The sequence below is a fragment of the Filicampus tigris genome, chromosome 15 (genome assembly GCF_054856515.1).
Source record: "Filicampus tigris isolate MCC_2025a chromosome 15, RoL_Ftig_1.0, whole genome shotgun sequence".
NCBI classification, from domain to species: Eukaryota; Metazoa; Chordata; class Actinopteri; order Syngnathiformes; family Syngnathidae; genus Filicampus; species Filicampus tigris.
The window spans coordinates 10,201,517-10,224,386 of record NC_141231.1 but is presented as its reverse complement, the minus strand read 5'-3'; the positions used below and the strand labels follow the sequence as shown (position 1 = coordinate 10,224,386).

The 22,870-nt window shown below is 40.2% G+C and overlaps 2 protein-coding genes across 7 annotated transcripts in view; one reads left to right on the top strand and one right to left on the bottom strand.

Annotated features, from left to right (window-relative positions):
* Positions 1–156: 156 nt before the first annotated feature.
* cdc37l1 (cell division cycle 37-like 1) lies at positions 157–9,453 on the bottom strand. Of its 2 annotated transcripts, none has more exons than XM_086053174.1 (7): positions 9,112–9,451; positions 7,329–7,628; positions 6,749–6,836; positions 5,881–5,996; positions 5,138–5,260; positions 4,762–4,938; positions 157–1,800 (listed from the first exon to the last, which is right to left on the bottom strand). In XM_086053174.1, the coding sequence occupies exons 1-7, from the start codon at positions 9,187–9,189 to the stop codon at positions 1,684–1,686; spliced, it is 999 nt and encodes a 332-aa protein (XP_085909300.1). In that variant the 5' UTR covers positions 9,190–9,451; the 3' UTR covers positions 157–1,683. The 2 variants fall into 2 exon arrangements, with proteins under 2 accessions (XP_085909300.1, XP_085909302.1); XM_086053176.1 differs by lacking the exon at positions 157–1,800 and adding an exon at positions 1,812–3,345 and having other exon boundaries at positions 9,112–9,453.
* A 421-nt stretch (positions 9,454–9,874) lies between these two features.
* Positions 9,875–22,870, top strand: part of exd3 (exonuclease 3'-5' domain containing 3) — a 40,594-nt gene continuing 27,598 nt past the window's right edge. The window contains exons 1-16 of one of the 5 annotated variants that reach the window (XM_086053170.1): positions 9,875–9,969; positions 12,150–12,209; positions 14,717–14,781; positions 15,644–15,805; positions 16,073–16,258; positions 16,365–16,418; positions 17,484–17,626; positions 17,698–17,804; positions 17,889–17,962; positions 18,928–18,966; positions 19,062–19,228; positions 20,071–20,218; positions 20,291–20,489; positions 20,572–20,681; positions 21,380–21,563; positions 21,678–21,850. In XM_086053170.1, coding sequence (XP_085909296.1) covers positions 12,182–12,209; positions 14,717–14,781; positions 15,644–15,805; positions 16,073–16,258; positions 16,365–16,418; positions 17,484–17,626; positions 17,698–17,804; positions 17,889–17,962; positions 18,928–18,966; positions 19,062–19,228; positions 20,071–20,218; positions 20,291–20,489; positions 20,572–20,681; positions 21,380–21,563; positions 21,678–21,850 — 1,839 coding nt within the window. In that variant the 5' untranslated portion in view covers positions 9,875–9,969; positions 12,150–12,181. Of the gene's footprint in view, positions 9,970–10,029; positions 10,202–12,149; positions 12,210–14,659; positions 14,782–15,643; positions 15,806–16,072; positions 16,259–16,364; positions 16,419–17,483; positions 17,627–17,697; positions 17,805–17,888; positions 17,963–18,927; positions 18,967–19,061; positions 19,229–20,070; positions 20,219–20,290; positions 20,490–20,571; positions 20,682–21,379; positions 21,564–21,677; positions 21,851–22,870 lie in introns of those variants that run through there. The other 4 variants (XM_086053172.1, XM_086053173.1, XM_086053169.1 and 1 more) reach the window with 4 other exon arrangements.

Here is a 22,870-nt window from a genome sequence, read left to right as displayed (position 1 = left end):
GCAACCAGATCAGGGTGTAACCTGCCATCTCACTCTCTGTGAGCAGGGAAAGGCTCTAATGTGAACAAGCGCTCGAAGAAAAAAATTTTTTTTTTTTTTTTTTTACATCACCATCCTTTCTCAAAGGTATAAGGATAAAAATCCACAATGCAGGGCTTTTTCATTATAATATAATTTAATGCACCATCTGGTCTATTTCATTCCACTCTGCAGAAAACACTTGATATTTATATTCTTGTATTTATTACATTGAGCAGATAGGTAGCTGGAAGCCTGAGAAAACTCTCACAGTGACCAAAATTAGTCATTCAAATGTGAAAACGGCAACCCAAAAACAATAAAAAAAAACCTTCGCACAGTTCAAATGCAAAGCTTATCACAACCTTGTTTGTAAAAACAAAGTGCAGAATACGAAATGATTGGGGCTTCAACAAAAGGGTGATTTTGGAAAAAAAAAAGAGTCAAATCTAAAGTGCAGTACACATTCGGATGCAATGAGCTCCCTTCTACAGAAAAACATACACTCGTAGAAAACCTGACCCCTTTAGATCTCTGCACCTTTTCCCATAATGATGTCAAAAGTCAACTGGAGATGTAGAAATAAAATTGTTAACTAAAATCTTACATTGCTAAAAACTTGAGAGAATTAAAGCAGCATTACAATAATGGTGTCAAACTTGGCAATGTTACAATGGATTTTGTATCGTCTACTCCAGTGATTCCCAACCAGTGTGCTGTGGAAATTGATAAACTTTCCTTTCATTATTCCAAAAGCGGTTATTTATTTACTACAAATAATGTATATTTGTGCGTCTCTTTATGACAGTGACATTCATCCACAGGCAGAACAAGTAAATGCTCTTTCATTAGGCGGCAGTAGTTATAATTAACCATTATCCATCTGTTCCAAATCATGCAACAGAATAATGGCTTTGTGTCCAATTAAACAGACCTACATTTCACACCAAGTACATTTGTGAATAAATTGAGACAAGATCATCGTTATCCATAAATATACAGTACTTCTTGTGACATTTCAATCTGGTGCTATGCCGGGATATTTGTGTGATGGAAAATATGTCCACATTGGCCAATGAACGGGTTTGAAACAATGGTCTACTCTACAACATGGGACTTCCAACATGGACACTTTTCATGTTGCGTTAGCATCCGCACTAACATTATCTGCAAACTTTGCTGCACACCAAAATGAGCCAGACGAGTTCTGTCTGTGTTCAACACATACATTCATTGGCATGTCTTGGCATCTACCGGCGCCGCTACACATTCAAACAGAAGAGGAAAATCTTCGTTGCTCGACTCAATGTGCCGCGTCTATGAAATCGGATGGAGCACGTTAGGAACAGCTGACCACTTGTACCACGTAAACACGAACAGCAGTTTAGTTCTGCGTGTTGTCTCCAGCTGACTTTTGGAAGGACTGTCACTTTGAGAAGACTAAAAAGGCTTTAAAGCGGACCAAGGTAACTACTGCAGCACAACATTCACCTCTTATTTTTCTGACAATGAATGGTGGCATAGAGGCCATTCGAGACCTGACTAATGGCTAATCATGCTGGTCTTTATTCCTGTTGTGCTCGGGTGTCATTAAGAAGGGCTTAAAAAGTCAAGGTGTTCCGAAATGGGGAGAAGGTGAAGATGGAAGAAAGGCAACCATGTTTCCTATGAGGTCTCCATCATGCGTATATCGTCACTTTCCGTGGCATCGTCCTTTGTCCATCTCCCTGTGTTTATCAACAGTCCAGCTTCTAAGCAGCGCTTGGAGGGGTGCTCCGCCCCCTGGTGGAGATTAAAACATGGGGACTTTAGTGACATCAGTGGCTCTTGGTTGGTTTTGGAGCCACACCCAAAACAAATAAAATGAAGCACAATTACAAGAATAAAATCATTGCAATACGAAAATAAGGTGGTAATTATGAAAGGTGAAATATGCCAAAATATATATTTCTCATGATTGTCAGAATTTCACTGAAATAGAAAATATGAGAATAATGTTGTAATTTGACAAGAATAAGTCAAATTAAGAGAAAGTTATACAACTATAGTCAGAATTACAAGACTTAAGTTGCAATTGGTAAAATAATCACACTTTCATGAGAATAAAGAGTTGTAACTTATGAGAAAATAGTTGAGTCGTGATTTAAAGAAGAACATGTAATTTTACAGTCATAACAATGCAACAAATAGTTATAATATTAAAGAATTAAGAAAAAAGGCAATATACATAAGTCAAAATACACTATTAAATTATCCCAAAAAATGTGCCCAAAAAATTAAAAAAATATTTGTAATTTCATCAGAATTAAGTCATTACATAGCGAGGGGGAAAAAGTTGCAGTAAAGTCATAATTTTATGAGAAAACATTACAACTACAACTACTGAGGAGTCATGATTTTACCAGAAAATCTGTTTCAATTTTACTAGGGGGAAAAAAATGCAAGATTTTACCAGAAAAAAAATCCATCACTTTAAAGGAAATGTCCAAATATATAAGAACAAGTTGTAATTTTACAGGAAAAGTTGCTAGATTATGTATAAAAATAAAGTTATAGAATTATGATGAAAACGAGACAATTAAGAAAAATAAAGTCAAAATATGACACAGAAAATTGACTATTTAATGAAAATAAAGTCGTAATATTGCAAGAAATCTGTAACTTGTAATTTTAGTTGATACATCATCATGAGCATAAACATGCAAACAACATGCACGGAGGTCACCTCTTTTGTTGTGCAATCAATCATCATTGACAAGCACTTTTAAACAAATATTTTGCATTACGCTTTACTTATATATGCTGGGTCACTCGAGAATAACTGTTAGTTATCAAGTTCAAGAAAAAGAGAAGATAGCCATTTCCTCATAATATTCTGTGGCGACCCCTGAGGGGATAAGCCGAAAGGTTAACAACAAAATTCCAAACTTACTGACATAAGATGACCACTTTATTCTTTAAGTGTGCTGTTATTTGTCTGTGTGGCCCCAGTACACCTTCCGCTGGGCCAGCACCATGCAGATGAATATCAAATAGATAGACAAGGGAGAGGAAAGGCCGTGGGTAGATTAAGCAGCAGTTGCCTTGTTAGAGGATTATTACCAATGTTTATGTAACTGCCCTCTGCCTCTTTAAAGTTCATGTGCCTACCAATGGGATTTCGACAAGCACTCCTCTGATGCTGAGAGGGATGTGAAAACAGAGAATGACACTAGGACAAGGAGACAGGGCCAGGAGATTCCAGCTTCAGTTCCAACAGGCTGGGTTGCATTCCTCCGCAGCAAGTTTTCTTCCAAGCCGAGGGGCCAACAAAGGGGGAGGAGGAAGCTTTTTACACAGGCTTGTGCTACAAAGCAGCCGGAGTTTGGAGTTTGGAGTTTGGCTGACAATAGGAAACCACTTCTAATTAGAAGTTTCCAAAACAAGTAACTCCAGACAAGTCTACACGTACTGATTTTTAACAGATTTTGAAAATGTGACCGAAGCCACACACGACATGAAACAAACAATAGTCATGCATATTCTCCACCGACAATCAAGGGTCTCCACCCATAAACCAGATGTCTGTCGTAATACACAAATGGTTGCTCCTCTATTTGTCGCTTTTCACGTTCCAAATACAATCTGTGGATTTCCTGACTGCTGTGTTGACCACTCATAAGGACTTGCAACAGTAACTACTGAACATGTTTCATATGCGCAATGCTTGACCTATACTATGTTTCCCAGTGGATCGAGGAGACAAAAATACAAATACAAAATAATAATAGTGATAATTTAGATAATAGTGATTATTTACTGTATACAGTTTCTTATATAGTCGAGCGTGTATTTGTATTTCTTACAACTACCAAATGAGGATGCCTCCAAATGTAGAATGTTATCAAAAACGACATGCCTATTGTACAATTTAAATTTTATAGTATTGCCAAACGGAATGACAACTCCTTTTCTTACTATGATACAATGGCGCCACCTTACTTTTAAGGCCGGGTACAGCACTTATCTGTCTATTTCTGTGTGCAGGTTTCCCAAACCATGTTAGGTTCTCACATCTGAAATGCGGCTGGGGTGCAAGCTTACAAAATTACATTCATGTATATAAACTAATGATAAAGAACATTGAAATGTTAAACTTTAACAAACCAATGACAATTAACAACGCCTTTGCTAAATGACATGTAAAGAGTTTAAAGTGAATGAATACAAACACACACACGCACACAAATTACTTTTTAAATTACCGTTACTTGTCCTGAAAAGGAACAGTTTGGTCCCTGTATAGTGCCTGGTCTATACAGGGCAATCAAGAGTCATATTAAACAGCAATCAAGAGTCATATTAAACAACCAGTAATAGTCAGCAGGGGGTTGTAAAAGTCGCTAAATATAGCGACAACATTGACAAATTGGCAACACAGAGTAACTGCTCGCTTCATTTCATGCCCTCGCTCTGCCAAAGTCGTCATGGGAACAAAAGCAACACTCAGCATTTGCCTGGAATGGAACCTCAACGCAAAACGGCATGATTTGAAGTGGACATTAAACATTTCAGGATTGATCCTTTGTGGAAAACCATCAGAACGCTTAACACACAACACATTTTGGACCCCGACCCCCAGTTTGGGAAACGCTCACAGCGAAATATTTGGGTGGCGTTTCTATAAGCAAGACATAACCACAAAGTGAAACTCATACCACACTGAAAAAAAAAAAAAAAAGACAAAAAAAAAAAACCACTCACTTGTGTTAAAGAGCTCTGAGATTCTTTCGGATCGAGTCTGCAGTTTGTGCCGTTACTCGGCCGTTGGGTTGAGTTGTTGGACGTGATGGTTTTACACCTGACCACATGTTCTCTCACTTGGTATTTGAAGGCCTCGAGCTCGGCGTGGAAGACTTCCAAATAGACGTCTTGTCCTTCCTGCACCGCAACAGAAGGAATCACTAAATTTGAACAATAGTTCGACTAGTGTGCTGCATAAAGGGGCTGCAAAATAACTTGAAACTGTAGGCAAACGTTTCAACAAACAAGATCTGGAGACAATTTGAAATGTATTTTACATTTTTTACATATATATTTTATAGAAAGGGTGGTGGGTCATGAAATGGGGGTGCCTTACTTTGGCTTTTTGGAAGAAGTGCCTAAAGCAGCCTCTGGGGTCCTGCCGTGAGTTTGATGCCATCTCCAGGATGAACTGCATGGCTACAGCTTGGTGAGCTACCTGTTCCATTAGCGCTTCCTTCTGCAGTAAACAAAAAAAAAAGGGGGACATCATGATTCACTGCTGCTCCCACAAACTGGCAGCTGGAATTTCAGTATTTCATCATCTCATTAGTTGATGTATGAGCAACACCGGTCCTCGAGGGATGCTATCCTGCATGTAGAGGTTTCCCTCCTTCAACACACCTGATTCAAATGACCAAGGTTCATGATCAGGCTTTTGCAGGGCTCGCTGACGAGCTGATCATTTGAATCAGGTGTGTTGGAGGAAGGAAACATCTAAAACATGCAGGACAGTGGCCCTCACTTTTTTTTTTTGTTTCTTTGGTGTTTTTAGCTATACCATCACAAATGCGGACCAGTGAGAGCAAAGAAGAACAGTGTAGTCTAACCAGAAATTGACTCAAACAAAAGCCACACTTCTTGGGGAAAAAAAAGTCATGCGCATAAACCATACAAGACAACAACTGAAATAGACTTCATCGACATGACAACAACAAAGGAAATTCATATTTGTAATTTGGAAAGGTGAGTAGGATGGTGGACGGTTGATCATGGTATTCGGCTCTCTAGCAGTGTTCTTGACAGATCGTTCAAAATAAAAACGTAAAACATGCATCCAGCTCATCATTTAAAAATTACCCCTTCTTGCTGGAGTGTGATGCACCACAAATACAAATAGTTGGCCGTTTCGTCGCAGATGAGCTGAGGCTTCTCTGCGAGGAATCGCTGACTGTCATCCCATCGCCGCAACATACCTGAGCAAAGCACACAAAGCAATAGACTGGCTAGATTGAGAGATAAACAGACATGGGAAGAAAACTTTTGTCACATGTATTAAACAGACAGAAATTTTCTGCAGATCGTTCAATGTTGCTGTTGATGTCTCAGCAGCCTCCCTGACCAGTTTTCTTCTGTCTTTGCACAATTGTTATGCCGTATTTTCTCCATTGTGTTCTCTGTGTTCCATTGCATATTGAATGCCTTGAAAATTTTTGGTACCCTTTTCCTGACATACCTTTTAACAATGAAATCCCTCTAATAGTGTGGACACTCCCTGCAGACCATGGCCTTTGCTGTGAGATTTGACTATAAAATAATCAACAAAAGCCCACTAGAACATCTGAACTTTAACATGACCTTGAATGTGATTTGTTGAATCCAAACATGACTGCATCCCCAGTTATAAGAAGGTGTGCATAAGTGTGCAACCACATTAGCTCAGTTGTTTATTTTACATATACATATATATATACATATACATATATACATACATATACATATACACATATATACATATACATACATGTAACATTTGAAAAGGGCTGTTTTAATCTACTGTAGAATAGACAGAAACAGACAGACAGATACCTAATGTTGAGGAAACTGTCATTTTTAAAAAATACAGAACTTTCTAATATACTGACATGGCATCAACAATGCAACATTAACATGAAAATGAGGTTGAAAAGGTTCTTCATTTTCATTCCTGATTCTGTGTGTTGCTTACCAAAGTGCCTGAGGTCTTGCTCAGACTTCTGGAGAGATGCTTTGGACTGCTCTGCTTCTATTGGTTCATTTTGGATGTTGATGATACTCTGGTGGGGACAGAAGACGTTGATGCTGTTGACAGGCAGCCAAGATAACATTGAAAAGAAACCAGATGACAAAATGCAACTACTGTGCACCCCTGCATAGTTGTGGTTCGGCATACACACATTGGCTTATTTTTTGGGGGGGAGGTTTAGGGGTTGGGGGCATCCGACTCACCTTTATTCGCTGAAAAACTCCCCTATTTCCTGTTTTGGGATTAAGACTACAGCTCTGTTGAATATAAAAAATATTGCTTTGGCACCAGGTAAGGAAATGAGTTTCATTTAATCAGGCCATAACCTTGTCCAAAAGGGGAAAAATGCTTTACAATTATATATATATATAAACATATGCACCCATTTTCTATAGCGCTTACCCCCATTAGGGTCACGGGTGCGATGAAGACTGTCCATGCTGATTTTGTACTCTTGTACAATAAATGAACAAGCACAATACGAGGGGAGCAAGGTTATTGTTCATTCTTTCTCCACACTCACTTTATCAAAAACATCCCAACTTCCGTCAGCACCAAGCACAGGTCCTCGACTTGGCTCCTGACCTCCGAGCATGCGCTCCTTGCGGAGCCACTCCTCCTCGGTGTGCGTGAGCTCCGTGGGGCTCGTCTGAGTCCGAGCGTGTTCCTGCTCCAGGGACTCGGAGCCGTGGAACCTTAACGCACACAGGCGGTCCTGGGCTTCCGCCAACATCCAGCTGGACACCATAGATGTCGTCGAGCAACCCTGTTGCTGGTCCTGGCACAGAGATGCCCCGGCACAACTACAGAGCTGCGTTGATGTCTGATGAAAGCAAAAGAAACATAATTATTGACTGGTTGAGCGAACATAGTTACTAAACATGCACTTCTCTCTGCTAGGAGAGAACAGCTGACCCTCTGAATCAGGAGTGTCAAACTTCATTTCACTGAGGTCCACATGGTGGTTATTTTTAAGTACTATTATTGTAACAGTGAATAGGGCTGAATGATCTATCGTTTTGGGATTGAAATCGTGATCTCAGGCAACACGGTTTCATGATTGTCAAAGCTGTGTTTTTCATTTCTTTTAAAGCGCTCTTATCCCCCAAGCTCACCAATCAGAAAGCGCTTGCTAATCGTGGACAGATCACACTAGAGTTCACAGTAGACATACATAGACATGCTTGAAAACTGGACATCGGTTATGGTTGACATCAGCCATGATGAGGTGCTTATAAAGAGGTCAAGGTTTTGTGAAAAATATGTACATCTAATCTTAGATTTATGTACAAAGAACATGTACACTAGTAGAAAATGTAAAACATTTATGGTTAAAAAATATTTTACATTCACCATTACACATAATTGCATATTTATACATGACGGCAAATAGTAGGTCTTGCTTTATTGAACCATTTCAAAAACCTTGAAAAAGGACGGATTCCCTCACACGGTCACATTAGTGTCTTTGCAATATTAGTAACAGCTTTTAATATTTTGATGGTATGATGTAATGTTCTGTCATGTTTGTAAATGTACAGTGCATCGTGAATACTGCAGTGAAGTTTCATTTGAAGAAAACTGTGAATTCAATCTAATCGAATAACAAGCACAAAGCCATCCCAATTTACAAAGAGACTCACGTTCTCAGGAAGAACGTCTCGCGTATGTCCTTAGGAAGACCGTACTCTGCGTTCTTCATTTTGAGAAATGCTGGTGTCTCCTTAGCTCCTTTCTATTCAGCGCCACGTCTTCAATGTAAACAGTACGTATCAGCAGGCCACATAAACTGATGTGGAGGACCAGATTTCGCCCGCAGGTTTTCAGTTTGACACAAGTGCTCTGCCTCATCACAAAAATATTTCGGGACATAAAAGCTTTTGGTCTTTTCATGATCACTCCCATCCATGCTTTATTTGGAAGGGGAGGACTAAAAATACTTAATCTTATTTAACAGTCTGATGTTAGTGTCGGGAAATGTGGGGGGCCCTGAGGGAATTAAAGAGGATTGCAAGTGGAAAATGGATCATCTCAGACACAGACAGCACAATACAAATTTTCCAAGTTACGCTACATAGATGGGTATATTAGATACATACATGGATTAGTTATCTAATAACGATCCGTTTATGTCACTTTATAGCGAGGGTTAGCAAACGCCAATCCAAAACACGAGTATGTGGCTAGTTGTCATGCCACCCACTTTTAACTTTCTTTTGACTGTCAGATGTCGGGCTAAAAGAACTAATAGCTCCCTTGAGTTAAAAGTGGTTGGTGTTTTCGGGCTGCTTGCTGGAGCTACTTACCTTCTGGTGGGGACAGCATGTGACCGTTTCAGGGGACTCGCTGTCGGACAGCCCGTCGTTGTTGCATCGCCACTCCATCGCTGCTAAACTAGTAGCTAGCCAGCTAGCAAACAGTGTGCCGCCGTGGGATTAATATCAATCAACTAAGAGGGAGGTTAATCTAATCGGCAATTTGACACACTACATCCCCACGGCGGAGTTGTCAGTGGAAATTGGATAAAGCAACTGCTGCAGTAAACAACCACATCAGGGTCAACAACCCAAACTCACTGGCACTGCTACTCCGAGCTACTGCAATTAAACTGAACAACGACGCAACAACCACGTGATACAGGAGGAACTTTTAGTAGTCTTATTTTAGATAAAATATAAAATATGATAAAAGAATGTTTTGTAATTTGTCAGGACGATAAAACTTTTATTATTAAAATGTAATTAAAATACGTCGTTAAAAACAAATGCACATCGTAGTTCTACCTTCAGAAAATATGCTTCAAAAGCATGTCGCAGTCTTTCGTGAGGTGTTGAACTACTGGGATTAAAATACATTATATCAAATTGATTCTTCAATTAATTTGCACGGAATAAGTGTCAACAAAACAAAAATATTCAGGATAACGGACGTTATTCATTTACAGTGAATATTAGCTATAGTGTGGGTTCTGTTGGAATAATAAATAAATAAATAAATAATAATCAACTTTATATAAAATACAATTCACATTTCTCTGGTGATTAATCTATTTTTAAACCTTTTTCACGTGACCCAATCAGACAGCGATGGTGAACGCTTGGACTATGGTTTCAAAACCAGGAAGTACAAAACATTTAAAATTTTACCCCGGACTTGGATTGCAGGTAAAGAACTCCGACTAAAGCATCGCATTTCTCGATTTTTCCTGAATGTATATACTGTTTACGAAATAATGTGCCTTATTTGTTGTATATGCTTCACAATCCGATGAAAGAGTGGTATCAATTTTGCGATGACGAGTTGCCTTAAAAAAAATTGAGGGCTAAATTATTGTCTTTTTATACTGCAAGCAAAGTAGAAATAGCTTCATCTAGCAGCGAGAAAATTTCCCATGTGGTGAGTTTTACGTTCGTATAACAACAAAACGGATAAATGTTAGTTTTGGACGACAGATGTACTCAAGGGTTCCAGAGAGAGTGTTATCACGAATTAGCACTAGGTTTGAGCTGGCTAAAATTTGGCATGGCAGACGTGACAAAACCATTGATATAATATTTGTTTTACAATGCTAATAGTTGAATTAACACGAAATTTACTGAGTGTTACGACTGTCCTCGGAGTCAATGTTTCATATGATGTTTTTTTTTTGAAAAACAAAACAAAAACGTTTTCGTGAATAGGATTCCGTCATGGAAATGGGTACAGTAGTTTAAACAGTAGGTGGCGGTAGAGGATAAATTAAAATTGCAGGTGATGTGCCAACCCATAGGCATATATAGACCTCCCCCAATAACTGGTTGGGCCCTTGCTGTGTTCCGTAAGCGAATCCGCCATATTTTATGTGGTAGATCTGCCGGTGTACTCAGGCTAGTAATTGGACTAAACTTCACTAATGTGCCAACATATTAAGTGCATATCGCTTTAGTGTGGATTTAGCAGCCAATAATTGCAGCAAGGTGAACTCAGGTGGGATTCATAATAACGTCAGCTGCACACTGCTACTTTGATGACCCCCAATTTTTAATTGTCTCTTTCTAAACTCACTTGAAACCACTCTCAAACCAGTAACCGGCCCATGCCTAATCTTAAACATATTATACACCCACTACTATGTCGCTGGCGTCGGGCCAAAACCTCATTAGTCACATTTTGGTGAATTTTAATTTTTTTTTTTTTTCAAAAATCTATACTATTGGCCAGTTCGCGCATGTGGGTCTTATTTTTACACACTATTAACCAATCTTAAGTGTTGAAAATGGCTTACTCTCTTTCATGATGCAATGCTAATTGTTGAACAAACTGGCCATTTTGGGGGTTTCCTGAAACCCTATAATGTATTGGAGGTACAAGGTTTTGGCCTGACAGCAGCGATAATCTAGAAAGTTTCGTTAGAATCATTGCCAGAACCCCATTTAAAATTAGAGGTGGACCGGCCTATAGACGGGTACTATTTTTTCCCCCTGAATAAAAGGTGAATGTGGACGACGGAAGGGCACCCACGCTGCTGACGGATGACGAATGACGGACGCTCAATTTGTAGTAAAATGCCCAGCTCTGTTTATAGCTACCAATGTATGTAGGTACATAGTATGTAAACTGTTACTATGATGAGACATATCAAAAATTTAATCGGTATGTATTATACCGGCAACGAGATCCTGCAATGTCGATGTGACATGAATAAAAGTACTAATGCTGATATTTACCGGATTTTGATTAATTAGTTTGTTATTCGATGATATATATCAATCACGGGCGATAAACTGTCAGACAATCTTTTCCTTCTGACGGCTGTGTCACACTGCTTTCCCAGCCCTTTGTCTTTGGAAAGCCTATAGTATGAGGTAGCTAAGCAACTAACAATGGGAGTAGTTACTTTGGGGCAATTATGTTTAATTGGTAATACTTCTTTTGTTTTGAGGCTGCTTTCATAGCAAGAATGGAAGATGATTTATGCCTATACGGTACAAAGTCAACACATTATATTAGCAAATTGTCCAGACAGAATCTAAAGTAATTGTTCAGTCCATGAGATCTGGCTGTGAGTCTTAAACGGTTGCTACATCTTCGAACAGCCAATGAATGAAACATCTTGACTCATAGCTATTTGCCACATCCAATACGTCTCTGACTTTGACGATTCATTCCTCAATCTTCTTCCTTGAGTCAGGGCAATGCAGAAAAGGCCTCAAAACACCCTCAAACATATGTCAACCCTTTCTTAACAAATATTTAAGTGTTAATTGCAGGTTTTTGAGTCAGAGCCACCTCCTCCGTAAATGTGAGAACTATTAATAGAGACATTGCTGTCTAATGAGCGCATTTTCTTTTCACTTCTCCCCAGATTGACATTAACTCACCAGTTGGTGGACAGAAATGAACCATTCAACTCCAGTTTCAAAGGGTTTGTATCACAGTTTTGTAAATAAGACATTTGGAGGTTATGAATAGTGCACGACTCTCTACTTGCTGGTTTACGTTTGATTATTTTAAATTTATCAAGCTAGAAGAGTGCCTTTTCATCCAATTCTTAACAGAACTGTAATTATGAAAAAAAAAATGTTGCTTTTTGTGTCAGCTGAATTTGTCAGGCTCCCTGTTGAAGTATTGTAATGTGAGATGTGTCGCTAATCATTGAAGTACATATGTACATGAGTTATTTATGCATAGGCTCAAAAATCATGCTCTTGAAGCTCAAAACCAGAGTGATTCATATGCAAACGTTGTTGTTTAAAGGTTCGGATTCAGCAAGTACTCTTAATCTTCTCCTTGATGCTTTACAATGGCACCTGTTGAAAGGTTTATCCAGCACATCCACCAAATACAAAAGTGCTCGTTAAGGAATGTCATGGCATCTTTCCAGTGGGGCTCAACCACTCGCGAAAGCTCTCTGCCAAGTCACACTGAAGCTGTTCTGGTGGCTGAAGTGACACCAAACGCCCCATTTACACACTTGATCTTTGTGTTGCCTTTATTTTGGCAGCTCCTTGGCAACAGGCAGGCAGAGCAGCTCGTGCATTGAATTTCATAGAGATGGAAGTGTGACTTTTATTGTTTGTGAGTCATTTTGGTCAAAGCCATCGGAATTACGGATGTGTTGATTGTTTAGCTGTTTTTGTGTTGTTCTAGATGACAAAAACACCGTCTAACATTGAGCAATGCCCGTGGGCTCTATCCGGTCTATGAGGGCATTTTGGAATTCTAAAACAAAAAACCTCAGAGGAACTTTTATAAATAGCCTGTAAAACATTTAACTTCCAAATGCTTATAATACACCACTGTTTGATCATTGCTTCAGATTATTGAATATCTTTTGTATGGTTTTATGACTTTCTTCATGCCGTGAACCATGTTTCCCATCCCTGCTCTAAAGGTTTTAAACAAGTGAGTGTATATAGGTAATGTCCTTCCCTTACATTTGTTGTATTTGTATGCAATCTAATCCAACCCAACCCAACTTTATTCATAGAGCACATTTTATAGCACCAGAGTTGACCAAAGTGCATTGACCCGTTCAATACGTTGTGCACAGGGAGCCTCCATCTCCTGATCATAATCCACCAGTTAATATTTCAACATATCTACACACATCACATTATTCTCCTCCAGATACCATCGTGGTGGATATTGTGCATTTAGCACGTTGAAATCTATGTTCATGTCCATGAGTAATTCTTTTTAAATGACCGACTCCTTAGAAGTCTCTTGGAAATGTAGTGAACCTCTTAAATTGCGCACTATCCAAGGATTATACAGTTACCGGTATATATATGGTTTTCAGTCATAACAGATCTCTGAGGGAAATTTGACAGCATTTCCCTTGACGAAACAAATGTCGTGTCATGATAACTTTGGACCATATAAAAACGATCCATTTTGAGTGTAGCTTTCTTTTGAGTTTAATCTTGTCGGCTGCTTTAATTGCGCAGTTGATTAAATATTAGTAGCAGCACTTCCTCTGACAAGGGCTCTCAAACAGAGGCTGCACATCGATGATGATTAATTGGATGCGATCTCAAAATAGAAAATACAGCTGAATAAGCCATCAAGTTTAATAACAATTTGAGGGCTGCGCAAGGCAGGCACATGCGGTGAAAGAAAGAGGCAAGAATGGATAGGAGGGAGAGGTCTTCTAGAGTCTACGTTCCCAGGCTGTGCATCAGGAAGGCTTTTATTTTTTACACCATGACTAGCGCATAGCCCTTTCCTGGGGAAATCCGAGACAAAATCGAGAGAGGCTGCTGTGGGGAGGGCGCGGAGGAGAGGAAATCGAGCCCTGGGAAGGAGGAAGGGAGGTAGGGGGAGCAGGTATGGTGGTGAAGTGACAGAAAAAGAGCGGCAACTGAAAGACAGAAATCACTCAGTATGTAATAGCGCAGACAAATCTTCCCTCGTTTATATTTCTTTTGCGGATTCCTAAAAAATGTCCTATCAAGCCGCACATACTGTACGTTTGGAAGGCAGAGTTGATGTGGAGTTCCTTTACTGCCCAACTACCTCAGCTGTTATTCCAGTGTTATGGTGATTTGCCTGTGACAAGTAATATTTGATCTTACAGCTTCTTTGCTATGCCTGTTTTGCCAAAAAAAACATATATCACATTACAAGCTGGATCGTGGCCACAGTAAAAAGTAAGAAGGTGTGATACAATATTTTTTATTCGGTCATGCTGTTTGACTTCCAAATTGTTTTAAAATGCAGATCTGAAATGATGACATGATGTTACAACCAATGATGATTTGAACTCCACGTTTTGTTTGACATTCAAGGCATATTTTTTTCTAAAACATTTCCGGTTGAAATGGAAGGCAGGAATATCAACTCTAGCTCCATTTTGTTTTCGCTCCTTGACAGGTTGAAGGAGGTCAAGGGTCAGAGTGAGACCCCACCTCACGTGTGTTATCCCCGCAGGTCTTGACCCAGCCGTGCTGAGAGAGCAGCTCTTCCAACTATGGCACAGCAACAATCAGCAGATGGTGAGAGGTCACTGCGTATTAGCTCCACACGTGAAACATTAACAGGGGTGAAAATATGGAGGCCTTTTTTGTTGTCTACAAGGAGCCATTGAAGAGGAAGGCACAGTCAATAGAGTGATGAAGAACTTGGGCCTAAATGAAACTCACCAGTGTGTGTATGTATGTGTGTGTGCGTGTTAATGAGGAAACCAGAGTGGCTATCAGTAGGAAGGAAGGAATTTGCACTGAATGAACTTGAGATCTGTGTGAGGAGGATATTGAGTGAATGACATCTGTTGGGCAAATTAGGAGGCAGCGCCAGACATTCTCACACAGATATTATTTTCTCCTGAAGGAAATTTCTAAAGCCAAAGTTTGCATGCTTAAGTAGGGACCCCATATATGTATGTCCCCTGGCTTGTGCGTGTATATACTTGTTCTTGAACCATGGCTTGCCATTTAAGTGGAAGTTCCATTATGGTGAATAATTGCTGAAAAGTACAGTGGTAGCTGAAGTCGAACAGTTATTTTATAATAATGCAAATTGAATGAATCGCAACTTAACTTTGTATATAACCCATCATAAAACTTCTATTACTGTCCAGACAATGTTTTACGTAGCATGTTAATTTGTGTACCTGTCAGACAGATGCAACAGTATATTGAAAAATAAAACAAAATACATTCTTGAATCAACAGACATTTTCTTGTCTTTGATATCACTGAGTACCCTTTTGTTGTGGCATCATAGGAAACAACAAAATAACAGCCGAAGTAAAATTACGCTCCAGTCTTTAAATCTGAAATGTCTCCTTCATTTTCGCTTCTCTCGTATCTGGCATCTGATCTCCCCCTTCCTTGCCTTGGTGTTTTCCTCACACAGCTCCATTTGGCAGCCCAGGAGGGATTTTCAGAGCTGAACGATCCCCTGGAGGCCTTCCTAACAATCTTAGAGTGCACTCCGTCCAAAGAGAAGGCTCGGGGCCACACCTTGGGAGCCCACATCTTCAAGGAATTCCAGAGCTGGCTAAAGGAACATCCCCAGGTCAAAAGGATTCTAATTACATTGTGCCTCTTAAATAATTGATCTTCTTCTTCCTTTTTTTTTTTTTTTTTTTTTTTAAATAAAATGCATTAGCACACTTTGAAACCTCCAGTCAGTAAATTTCTCTTCATTTTATTTTTTTTTTCTCATTAAAGTAATAGGTAGCAAGCCTGTTTCTACTGACAACTTGCCCTGCAACATACATTTACTTCCAAATTAACCTCATTGAATATGTTTCTTGAATTTTTTTGTGCATTATCGTCACAGGTTTCATTGACCTCACTTCCAGAGCAACAAGCGACAGTCCTCAAGCATCGGGCTCTTGTCCTTCTCACTGACGCGCAGACCAGCTTTGTTGAAGGTCTCATAAATATCTACCAGCTAACCACTTTGGATCGAGCTAGCTTGCGGCTGCACGTCATGAAGCTGCTGGCCCTCAAATGCTACAAAGAGGCGAGTGTTGCAGCATGCCAACGTTTGTCTGACGGTTTTAAGCAATACTAATTCAAAATAAGCGTGTTCAACGATAAACCAAATGAGCTCTTCTGTCTCCTTTCAGGCAGCGGTGCTCGGCATAAAGCTGAATTTGCAGGATGAACTAAATATGGAAGAGGTGAGTTGCACATTGTATTATTATATTTGACTGAGGTGGTCTTGAAAAGATCCTATAAAAACTGCATTTCTGTGACAGGCTTTTGTTAAAATACCTCAAGGATCACTTATCATAACTTAACACTAGAGATAGACCGATATGTTTTTTTAGGGACGATACCGATTATTAATACTGATAACCGATATTTGGAGTATTATTACTCAAAATTTTTGACAATATACATCTTTGTTACCAAATTGTAAAAGAAAGTTCAGGGAGCACCCAGGGTCGTCAGCATGTCTTAAAAAGTGAAATGAAAACACAGTTTTGGACAATAAATGAAGTTCTCAGAAATTTCAAAATGACAGAAAATTCAACTTTCATATATCTTTGTTTTGATTCCAACACAGTTTTAAATTGATTGATTATCAGCCATTAGACATTTTAAAAAGGCCGATGCCAATATTCAAGATGCAGAATATCGGCGCCGATAATCGGCCCGGCCGATAATCAGTCTATCCCTACGTAACACAGTCCACTTTTAGGTCTTGCCTGAAATCAGCCTGCTTTTCATGGCTGGCTGGCTCTGTCTCAAGCAAATACAGGTCCTCTTCCCGCACCGTATGCTGCTGGACCAATGACAAGTCAGGCTTTCATTGCCATGATGACTTAGGGCGGAGCCTGAGCTTTGAGACAAAGTGAGGCTTATTCATGTAGCTTCTCATGATCTCGGCGGCTAGTGTATGTGTAAGGCTGGATCTTGACGCTAAGTGTGTTTGAAGTTTCCAGCCAGTGTTTGGCCTTCTCCTGTTCTGTGTCGCTTGGACACACACACCCACACACCCCCACCCACCCACACACACACACACACACACACACACACACACACACCCCAATTGGTTGTTTCAAGGGCAAAGAAACTTGGTGTGCTAGGGCAGTTATTATGTATATTGTAAACAAGTGCCAATTAATTAGTGTCGCTCTCTCTCTGACATATTTAAAAAAATATAAAGGGCCAACATTTCTATACGTTCCCTTTATATTTGATGTTTAACTTACTGAGTGTTGTCCAAATGTCCTCTGCAGGTATGCATACCACTCATCTTTCAGGACAAGTTGTCCTTAGCAGCGACCTTCGTTACAGGACATGTTCATCTGGAACAGCAACTGGTCTCTCTGCTTGACTCCTGGTGCCACCCCAACTTCTCAGTGAAAGAAATGATGAGCAAGTACGGTGCACATTTGAAAGTCCAAAAGGACCAAATCTGGACAAAAGTTCACCATTTGTGTTTTTGCTCAGGCGGTTTCCTCACCTCTCCTCGTCCAAACACAGCCGCGCTCAGATCCAGCCCAAAATGCTTACAAAGCATGTCTTTCGACTTGCGGATAAATTTAACGTTGATCATGGTGAGTGACTGTGCTCGTGTCGGTCAGTCTGGCCCAGACTGTTCTCTATGTACTCACCAGACAATATTGTTCTCAATGACGCAGGGCTGTGTCCTAATGCCCTGCACAAGAGGAGACAGGATACACTTCGGTTCCTCATGTCCAAGAGATTTGTAAATGTAAGTGAAATTGTAATCACTTGTAGCGCTGTTTACATAAACATATTTTGAATTCACTTATCACCATAGGAGGATGGTGGTAGCAGCTCAGTCACAAAACCTTTCCCCCCCGCCCACTTTCTTTCTTTACCATAACAGGTTTTAGTAAAGAGACTTTAACCCATTAAGAACTAAAGCGCCTGGTTCAACACCCACCCAAAACCTAAGGTCGTCTTTGGAATTACCCTTGAAAACCTGAAGTTTTCCCAGAAATTCAACACCTACAAAATAATTAATATCTCAGCCCCTGTAGCAGACAGAAACAGAATTCCAAAAGAATTTCAGAGCTTAGACATGTGGCTTTCGCACAGACCCGAGTTTATTATTCTTACTAATCTACTGTTTCAATCGAAGAGGTAAAAATAAAGTGTCAGTGCAAGAGAAGCACTACTTTAATTTCCAAAAAATCGAGTTGTAATTACCATCCTCTTTTCTGTTACAAAGACACCGATATTATCATTGTCTACGAACATATATCTTAACCGTATATCACGTTCGACAGGTTCTACTGGTTCAAGTCCGCAATCGCGCCATCTATATCACTGCCGTTACTCATTTAAGAGCTCCCGCGACCACGGCGTCCGCCGTTATCACTCGAAAGAATTCCGGAACATCCTCCGACCACTCGCGACACCATCACATGTCTATTCTGATGCATTAGTTAAGAGACTGAGAATTAAATAATAAATAGAAAATGACTTCTACGCTCTCCCGGCTGTAAGGGTAAGACACAACAGAGCTCCGGGCTCTAGTGGTAGAAACGCGGGTAATGCCCTCCCGTCCTTTATGGGTTAATTTCAATTTGCTGTAAATTTCTGTTGGGAAAACAAAGGACACATTTAGTTTGGCTGTCATTTTGATGGGATTCATTTCATTTCTGCAACCTGTCAATCAAAAACTGCTTTCCCTGCTGTTCTCTTGTTTAGAAAAGCATGACGGAGGAGAATTGGAGTGACCATGTGCAGGTAGATGCCATCTTTAAAATTCTGATTCTATGCGGAAAGAAACAATGTGTATCGGTATTCTTTCCGCAACAGACTGTTTTGTGTGTGTCATACAGACCGTAGTGGCAGACGACCTTGAGCTCCAGATCCAGTTGGTGGAGATGTTGCTCAAGTACTGTGAACTTCAAAAAGCTGCTCAGTGGTCGCTGAGATATAACCTTCCCAGGCACAGACTACCCTTTGTGGTTTGGAACACGCAGCAAAGTTTATCACCCGAGCCACAGTGAGTCAGCCAAAATGTCTGTAATTGCAGCGGAACCTCCAAAGTCAACTGCCTAAAACTGAGAAAAATGATGGTCGCCTGTAGTCAAGTGTTGCATCCGTCAAGCCCTAGATATGAATTACACCTCGAGCCGGTGCTGACCGTCTTTTGTGAACCAACAACTTTGAATTGGATCTTATGTGGCTGCGGTTGTGCGTTTGCATCCATCTGTTGGCGCTGTTTCATGAGAAGGAGCACTGAGAGATCATGTAGACTCACGTGTATTGTATACTTGTCACTTGTGATCACGAGGTAGTGTTCTATGTGTGCTACACTTTAAATTCTATTGGTGATTGATTTCATTTTATACCTGTGACGTGACAGTTACTGTTAAAAACGATGCTTTGTATGACTTTGTATGAAACATTGCCGGTACTGTTAGTTAAGATTTGATGATGTTTGGAACAAATACTTCCAAATGTGATCAATCTCGATGGGAACGTTTGTTTTGGGAGGTTTCACTGTATCTGTTATGCAAATTGTGGTGAGCACATACGGAACCAATTTTGTAAAAAGATGAATAGTTTCACTCGGAGTTTGGTTGACCACATCCCCATTTTCTCACAATCCGAATGATTCAACTTTCTTTTAGATGAGTTACACAACATGGAGAAATGTATCGACACACCCATCTTCGAGGATTTACAATGGGTCTTTTTTTGATTCTCTACAAACCATGTTAGGGAATTGAAGTATGTTTTTTAGCACGTGAACAGTGTGGAACAAACTGCAATGGCAATATGAATATATGTTATTTCTAATTAACACACTCATAAAGATGCACATCTATCACATCTGTTCAGACATGCAAGCGATTCAGCTCACAGTGAGGATTGGACGCCATCTGAAGCTCATTGTCAGAGGTTCTACCAGGTACCACTCTCCAAAGAGAAGGTTCAGCACGTGGACAACTTGAAAGCCCTTCAAAGTTGTAGCGACACTCTACTCAAGGTGAAGACAGAAAAACATGGAGTGAAAATATAGAATAATTGTCATGAAATGATTTACCTTTTCTTTTTTCAGAAGGGCAGTGTAGTAGGAGTAGATATGGAGTGGCAGCCTACGTTTGGCTGCAGTTCACCTGAGCAAGTAGCCCTGATACAACTTGCTACTTTTGACACCGTTTTCCTATTGGACCTCTGTGCAAATGGATTTTGTCGGCATCCTGAGACCATTGTATTCATTAGAAGTCTTTTCTCTGAACAAAATGTCCTTAAAGTGGGTAAGCAACAGACTTGGACAATGGAAATGGTTTCATTTGAGGCGTTTATGCAGATATTCCTAAAACTATGTGTCGTCTTCAGCTTATGGCATGGCCGGAGATCTCAAGTGTCTTAAGTCCACTTGGCCTCAATTTGTGGAGGAGCCATTGAAAATAGAGGGGCTACTCGATCTTCTTCACGTACACCGAAAGGTAGTGTTATCGTGGTGTTTAAATTATTTCTTACAGTACAATTGAAATCAATTTCAAGTGGAGCAAGCAAGCTCAAAGCGTGCAGACACCTCCAACAAGGTTTATACATTTGATGGCTGCAAAATAAACGAGTTAAAATTAAAATTCACCCTCAGAATATGAAATAGCATTGTTGCACAAATTACAAATGCAAAGACAAAAAAATGCCAGTCTGTCTTGTGGGAAAGAAGCAAAAATACTGATAGTGCCACAGCAAAATATGCACAACAAAAATAATGTACATAATCCTAGGATAGTGCCCTATATTTTATGCTGCGTTTATAGCATGATGAGACTTCAACAAAGGACGTCTGAATACTGGACTGAATGCTTAAATGTATGTATAAATTTGATTTTTATTTATTTATTTATTTTTTATATAAAGTGAAGCATAAACATTTCAACAAAAAAATAATCTCCAGTAAATATGATTCGCTGGTGCGAAGAACAAGAATGTGATGATTGGCAACGTGTGCAAATAAGATGCATAACTATTTAAAATGATGGGGTTAGCTCGGGGGAAACGCGGCTTAGGGTTGTCTGCACTTTCCCATGATTTTGTCATCCCGCTAAAAACTGAGGGTGCAGTTGCACTTTGCAAATTCAAAATGTAGTACAATAATGTCATAGTCACTGCATTTTAACAATGCCTTGTTTAGATCCAGTGTGGCAAGGTGAACAGCGCTCAGTGTGGCCCTAAGGAGGTGCTGGTGGGAGAGGACTCTGCTGAGAAAGGCCTCAGTCTGCTAGTGCAACAGGTCCTGGGAAAGGCCCTCGACAAGACTGAGCAAATGTCCAACTGGGAAAGGCGGCCGCTGCGCATCAGCCAAATCAGATATGCAGGTGAGTCACTCAATAATAACACCCAATTCTCACACTCGATTATGACCGATTATCAGCGTATTCCCGAAATAAGGGCTTGCTGTTGGAGTCACCTCTTCTCTCACTCCATTTCAGTGACGGATGCTTACTGTTTGTTGGATGTGTATTCTGTGCTCTCCGTTAACCCCACCAACTTTGGACTTCCAAGTGATTTGCGCTCCATCTCTTCAACACAACAAGAGAAGAATGGAGATGCAAAGCAGAAGGATAAAAAAAACAAGAAGGCGAATCACCCCAGTAACAAAGAGGTTAGGGCTCGACTGAAATATGTTTCTTACAATTTCTTCTTTTTTTTTTTTTTTTTCTCACAAGTACAATTTCTTTAAAAAGTCACTGATGGTGTAGTGGTACACAGGCCTGAGTTGTGTGCGGGCAGCGTGGGATCGGTTCCCGCTCAGTGACGGTGTCTGTGTGTGCCCTGCGATTGGCTGGCGACCAGTTTAGGGTGTTGTCTGCCTTTCGCCCATTGTCAGCCGGGATAGGCTCCAGCACCTCCCCGCGACCCTGTACAGGATAAGCGGTTTGGAAGATGACACATGACAATTTCTTTAACACCTCCCCAACAATAAGTAGAGCAACTCCTTCTTAATGTAAATCTTACTGCATTCATTCACTCATTATTAGTGTATGAGAACATTCAAAAGACGCCAATGACTGGTTTCTCAACTGGTCTCTTCTGCGGCTCCCGCACACGCACACGCACACACAGACCAGCTACAACATTGTGACCCCCAGCACAATTAGCTTGACTAGCAACCAGTTTAGAGTGTACCCCACATCACACCCAAAGTCAACTGGAATGAGTTGCACTTCCTTCGTGACCCTAATGAGGACAACCAAAGGATGGATGTGATGTTTTCACCTAAAATCTTGCCCCAATTTTCAAAGTAATGCCTTAATGGTCTTGTTTCGATTGACACTAATATTCAATCCAGGTTTCTATTGTAAAAATGTGCCCAGGAATTTGGACACAAACAAATAAACAGTACCAGTACACAGAGCTACATAGATGAAGACGATCTCCTTTGCAGGGGTAATAAATAATGTCCCAGTACTTGTACTACTACTACTTCTTTGAGCTAGTGAGTGACACAAAATGGAAAGATCCCAAGTAAAGAATCTGGGTTGGGGCATCAAACCTGCGGGTGGGAACAATGTGTGTTTGACCAAGACACTCCAGCAGCGCCGGGGGTGGTGGTTGTATAGCTCACCCTGTGCTTTGACCTCCCAGCTCTCTTCTGCAAGTGAAAAGAAAATCCCCCTGTGGG